The sequence below is a fragment of the Magnolia sinica genome, chromosome 10 (genome assembly GCF_029962835.1).
Source record: "Magnolia sinica isolate HGM2019 chromosome 10, MsV1, whole genome shotgun sequence".
Classification (NCBI taxonomy): domain Eukaryota; kingdom Viridiplantae; phylum Streptophyta; class Magnoliopsida; order Magnoliales; family Magnoliaceae; genus Magnolia; species Magnolia sinica.
Window position 1 is genome coordinate 70,489,149 of NC_080582.1, and position 7,084 is coordinate 70,496,232.

At 41.9% G+C, this 7,084-nt stretch overlaps 1 protein-coding gene across 1 annotated transcript; it reads left to right on the plus strand.

Annotated features, from left to right (window-relative positions):
* The first annotated feature begins 336 nt into the window (after window positions 1-336).
* Window positions 337-1,743, plus strand: LOC131217581 (class V chitinase CHIT5a-like). Its single transcript, XM_058212516.1, has one exon. It carries the CDS (start codon window positions 337-339, stop codon window positions 1,741-1,743), a length of 1,407 nt encoding a protein of 468 aa, XP_058068499.1.
* Window positions 1,744-7,084: the final 5,341 nt, after the last annotated feature.

The window sequence follows — 7,084 nt, forward strand, 5'->3', positions numbered from 1 at the left end:
TCCTCTGGAAACATCACCCGGAACAAAATTCAATAAGGTACACTCATCAAGTGTGGCCCACTCATCATATCAACAGCTAGGGCACACTCACAACAGGCCCACCAAATAAACGTGATCCAAATGGCTCCACATTCTCAAAACGTCAGATTAGTTTAAGCACTAGAAATCAATGAAACTCCCTTCAAATCTATGGAAACCTATAAACACAACCCTACAAATACAACGACAATGCAACATCGAATATCGTTACAACCGGAGCTCAACCCATATAAACACATTCTCTACGGCTTCATGCAAAGCAATACACCAAGCCTCTGTGTATATCTCTAACTAGCCATGGCCCATCTGAGTATGGCACTGCTACTATTGACTGCTGTGTTGCATGGTGAAGCCGATGCCGACGGCTCAGCAACGTCGCCAACACCGGCCCCATGGTTTTCTATCCCTTGGCTTCCCACACCATCTCCTAATTCGCCTGCACCAAGTGGGCCATCTCCCTGTCCCAGCCCTGGACTCACTTCTAGTGCACCGATGTCGGTCCCACCTGCATCGGCGCCATCTGAACCTTCTTATCCACCCGTATCGGCTCCACCGGCTCCATCTCCATTGCCTATTCATATTCCACCTTCGCCAGCTCCTGGCCCACAAAGATCAACGGTCAAAGCTGCTTATTGGCCTTCATATCAATCATCGGCCTTCTCAGCATCGGCCATTGATACATCTTACTTCACACATGTATACTACGCATTTGTCTTACCCGATCAGAACACTTATGAGCTTGCGATAACACAGCTGGACGATCAGATGCTGCCGAACTTCACTGCGACGCTGCACAGCAAGCACCCGCCAGCCAAAGCTCTGCTGTCCATTGGAGGTGGAGGGAACAATTCCACTACCTTCGCACTCATGGTCAGCAATCCATCATCGCGGGCCGTGTTCATTAACTCAACGATAACCGTTGCTCGGAAGTACGGTCTAGATGGGCTTGATCTTGATTGGGAATTCCCACAGAGTCAGGAGGAGATGGATAATCTCGGGTTCCTGTTCGATGAGTGGCGAGCCGCACTCTGGAAGGAGGCGATGGACACCGGCCGTCGCCGTCTACGGCTCACTGCTGCTGTCTACTTTTCTGCTGATTTCTTCCTATCCGACGTCAAACGGACGTACCCCACCGTATCGATCCGTCGGAGCCTTGATTGGGTGAGTCCTATGTGCTTCGACTACCATGGATCATGGGACACGTCGGTCACTGGGGCCCATGCGGCGTTGTATGATCCCAACGGTTCGAATCTGACCACAAGCTACGGCATCACGTCGTGGATCAATGCTGGTATCCCACCTTGGAAGGTTGTGATGGGCCTACCGCTCTACGGTCGAACATGGCAGCTCAAGGACCCGAGTATTCACGGTATCGGAGCACCGGCTGTCGGTGTGGGCCCCGGAGATGGCATCATCGTCTACTCTGATTTGGTGGACTATAATGTCCAGAACAATGCCACAGTGGTCTATGATGGGGCCACAGTGTCTGCCTATTCATATGCTGGGACATCATGGATCGGTTACGATGATGCCACGTCAGTCATAGGGAAGATCAAGTACGGACAGAGGGAAAAGAACATACGTGGATATTTCTTCTGGGCTCTTGGATTCGACAAGGACTGGACCATCTCTAAGCAAGGTAACAAGGCATCCTCTTATCAATTTCGGGATGCACACGGTCCGTTTGGTCCGGTTCTGGATTGAAACCAGAGCCGAACCAATCCTAACAGTTCTAGGAAAATCGAAACTGGAACCGTGCTGTTTGCACCCTGGAACCCAACCGGAACCTGACCGTAAAAATCGGTTCAGTTCTGGTTCGGTTTTATGGTTGCGGGCCAAATAGACAACTAAAATATATTGTAAACATATAAAATACTTTTAAGACAAGTCCAATTAAGCATGATAATTATACTCCATAACATAGTAGAAGTATGTTGCAAAATATAAAATCAATATGGAAATCCTTGGATAGAAGTTAGGGCTGCAAAAATACATAATTTAGTAAATATTTATTGATTGGAATGGTACAGTTCCAAGTTCAATTTTGAGTTCGGTTCAACGGTCCGGCTCATAGTACAGTTCCAAGTTCGGTTCTAGGGTTCGGTTGACGGTTCGGTTCGATTCTACAGGATCTCAAACTGAGACCTAAACTAAACTAATTGGTTTTTTGATTTTCAGAACCGGAACCGAAACCGGTGCACTTCAGAACAGTTTGGTCGGCTTCGGTCCAATTTACCAGTTCTACCAGTTCCATGTGCACCCCTACTTGTCATTATCAACGCATGTGTACAAAAGGTTCAGTCCACGTTCAGCTTAGGTAGGCTGGTGGGCTGATCCTGAGCCCACATAAGACTCAAAGCCCAGTCCATTTTAGGACCAACACCTGACAGCCATACATGGGCCCTGATGAGGTCAGGTCTCTACATCCTATTGCAGCCCTTTAAAATAGACAAGGATTATGGTTAAGGCGTCTCCCTCATCACTGCACAGGTGGCAAACATATCTGGTAATTGGGAGTTCCGATGGTGGGCCATCACGTTAATAGGCTGCATGTGAAGGAAGTCCTAGTGTTAGGACAGCTGTACAACCATCCATTTGGTGTGGTTTTTTCTTTTTTGTGGTTGGATATGGACCACTGCTCTAACCGTTCATGTTGCAGGCTAATGATTGGATGGCTGCCAGATTCCAACCTCCTTATTTTTTATTTTCACAGATGAAAAATCCACGTGGTGGCCCACCATGTGAACAGTTCTGATCACTGAAAATGTTTTCCACGTGTACCATGTGGAGGGAAATACATAGATTTTATGCACAAAGGGGAGTTATTTGTTACTCCGGCAGACTGACGCTTGATACGCAGGCACTAAGAAATTACACACGTTGGTGGAACCTGCTGTAACTAAGCGACAGTCCCAAAATGAAATTGGGAGTACTGTTGGATGTTTTTTATTTTAACCTTCCAGTAAATGTCCACCAATCTGATATTTAGTCAAATAATCGTGACTTTCAGTCGATGATACATCTAATATGGGACCAACATTATGGACTGTTTAATTTAAATTACATGTATGCCACGTATGCAATTTCTAAGTGCATGAATGTCATCCATTGGATGCTGCTAGACTATCAAATTTTTTTTTCAGTAGTTAGCTTCTCAGGGCTCGGGACCATAAAGCTAGGTGGGCCAGAACCATAATAATAATAATAATAATACTAATATAAGTTAATGACCTGGTAATTGAATTGGTCATATTTCTATATATAGAAAAGTATTAAATTTAAATTTAAAATAATAAGATTAAATGAAGTTGATGACATGGTAATTAAATTGGTCATATCTCTCTATATGGAAATGCTTATGAATTTAAATTTAAATTTTACAAGCTAGAAATATACCCTACCTACCATATTAACATGTATTTATTTTGTATAATATTCTATAATTATTTCTAAAACTTAGGGAAACAAAATCTCATTCAAATTCAAATTAGCTCTTTATATTTATAGGAATTATGGCGAAGTCTTTATATTATAATACACAAACAGAGACCCGAACTGAAAAACTAGTTTGTAATAATGAAAAATGAAATGAGAAATGCTTAGATGTACTTGAGGATCGGCCGATCAAGTGATACCACCACAAATGTGCCTTGGCCCAAAAATCAGGCCAGTTGATAATAGTGTGGACCAAATGTGTAGGTTGAATGTAGACTATCTGGTGATTTTATTTTTTATTTTTTGCTAAAATATTCGTACACTTGAGGTCCACCTGATGACTGGACCCATCTGACATTTTGATGGCAGCATAGTTCACATGTATTATTATTTGAATTTTGAAACTATACTTACAGTTTGCTCTATTGACAGCTTCTGATGCATGGGTGAATTGATGATCTCTCTCTCTCTATGTGAAGATTTCTGATTTGTAATAAGGATTTTCATTGGGTTTTTTTTTTTTGTTAATAATGTGTCTGGAAATTCACAAGTAAAGGATAAGTTGGTTTGTTTGTGTCCAAGGACTGATCTTCCAAATGTGACAAAAAAATCATGGTACTCCAGTAGAGTTTGAAGATCCATAAGCATGCAAGCAGTACCCTACACACTGAATACATGCAACTCAACCTAAACCTACCAAATTGTAGACCCTGTTGCAGATGGATTGTAACACGATACCAATAATAATAATGATGATATGATATTTACATCCCATTGAGTTTTTAAATTAAATTTACTTTTTATTAGTTTTCTTTTTCCTAAAATTAGAAACATACCTTCTTCTTTCTTTTTTTTGTTAGCTTGCTAGTACACCCTAATGTGGGTTCACACTTCAGTGCAAGTGACCTCCACTAGATACATACCAAGACCTCAGTGTTGAAACGAGCTATCTTTCACTCAATCTACCACTTAAGTCATGGATCAGGCTGTAAAATTAGAAAAATACCTATCAATTAATAAAGTTGCATAAGAATAATTAAATAGATAACTGCATGTAAATTTTATTAATGAGGTATTATTATAAAAACCAAAAAAAAAAGAAGATATTTATTAAAATAGAAAAGAGTTTTATGTGGGTGCTCTATGGGAGCCACCACAATGTATGCATTTCATCCGTGTAGTCTAATAATTTTTTCACATGATTTTAGGGCATGAGCCCAAATATGAGGCAGGTCCAAATCTCAGGAAGACCACGCCATAAGAAACAGTGGTGATTGCATGTTCACAGTTAGAAAATCCGTAGGGCCCACTGTAATGCCCATCACCGTAATGTTCATTTTCCATCCAACCTGTAGGTTACATGGATGTGGATGAAGTTTTTAATATTGGATCATCACTATTCTTGCAGTGTGGCCCACCTGAGATTTGGATCTGTCTCATTTTTGGGATCATGCCCAAAAATGATCTGAAAAAATGGATGAACGGCATGGATTAAACACATACAGCATGGCGAAGCCCATAGAGTACCGTATGCAATCAACACAAAGTTCTGTAGTCGAAAACTGTGTGGGGCCCACAGAGACACCCGATCCACTCCGTTCATCAGTTTTTCAAGAAAATAATAGAATATCATAATAAAGACAAGTTGATCTACAACTAAAGTGCGCCACACAAACAGTGGGAACGGAGACGCTCCCCATTGAAACCTTAGGAGTTGACCAAGATATTTATCGGCTATCCAAATCGTTCACAGGGCTATTACCACTCAGAAAAGCAATATTCAGATATATCATCCTAATACAAAACTTTTGTGGCCCCTACAAAGTTTCCAACGGTGGGCATTCAATCCATGCTGTTTCATGTGGTGTGATCCACATGAGTTTTCAATCCGCATGATTTTTATAATCACACCCTATTCTTGTCTTGCAAAACTGATGAACGGAGTGGATTTATTATGGTAATCTCTGTGGATCCCATACTCCATTCACCCTGCAGTGTTGACCGTGGGGCCCACATTGATGTATGTATTGTATATCCATGCAGTCCATCCGTCCTACCGGCTCCTTTTATGGCATAAACCCTAAAATTAAGTAGATCCAAATGTCAGCTGGACCATACCGTGGGAAACGGTGCTATTGAATGCCCACCATTAAAAACATCCCAGGGCCCACCTAATGACGACCATAATGTTTATTTTCCATCCAACCTGTTGATAAGGACACAAGGACCTGGATGAAGGGAAAAAACAAATATCAGCTTCATCCAAAACTTTTGCAGCCCAGGGAGAAGTTTTTAATGGTGGGCGTTCTCCCTGCAGTATGATCCACCTGAGATTTGGATCTGCCTCATTTTAACCCATGCCCTGAAATGATCTGAAAAATTGGATGGACTGTGTAGATTAAACACGTACATCATAGTTAAGCCCACAGTGCACCGACCAGTAACGACGCCCTACACAAGAGCCAGGACGCTACGGCAGGGACTGAACGCCCACGGTTTGAGACGGTATCGGATTGCGTACAGAGTTACTCAGTGCGCTCTTATCGTACTGAGTAAATTCTGTTGCGCCCACCGTCAATGTATGTAGTTCATTTACCGAAGCGGCTTTCGTACTGAGTAAGCTTTGTGAGGTTCACCAAGATTTAAGATTTCTATCCACTCCGTCCATCCATTTTGTGGGATAATTTTAAAGCTTGAACCCCAAATGAAGAATATCCTACTCTTAAATGGACCACATCACAGGAAAGAGTATGAATTGAAAATCTACCATTTAAAAATTCTTGGGGACAACATAAGTTTTGGATCAAGCTTATTTTTGTGTTTTCCCTGCATCCATGTCTCTATAATCTTATGAACAAGTTTGATGATAAATAAACATCGCTGTCAGGCCTGTCAAGGTTTCAAAAGTGGAAATCATTATTCCCACTTAGAGCTGGGCATCACTCCTGGTCGGACCGGATTTGCCTTAACCCAGTCAGAACCGAAATTCTAATGGGTTGACCCGAAATCGATCCGATTCGAGACCGAGTTCAGGTCACTTGACTCGAACAGATCCGATGCTTGAATTATTTGACCCGATCCGAGTCTGACTCGGTGAGGCAAACCGAGTCAGATCGGGTTGGACACTATTCGGATAATTTCATATGGTGTGGTCCACTTCAATCTTTAATGTATCATAATTTTTTGTTCAACGCCTAAATTGATATGTCAAAAAGGATGAATGGCTTAGATAACATATATACATCAAGGTGGCCCCCACATGACTATAAAAAATTTGTATCAATGCCTGTTGCATGTGTTGTCGCATCGGGCAGGCTACGTCCCATCAGGCAGGCTACTGAAGTAACGTCACCAAGTTCTGTGGGCCCCACTACACTATATGTGTTTTATCCACACCGTCCATCAATTTTGAGATATCATTTTAGGGCATGAGCCAAATAATGATGTAGATAAAAATCTGTGATAGACCACATCACAGAAAAAAGTGGGGAGAATGATTCCCACCGTTGAAACTACCCTAAGGCCCACCATAATGTTTATTTGAAATCCAACCTCTTCAAAAGTTGAAAAATAAAGAAATAAGGGAAAACACAAATACCAGGTTGATCTA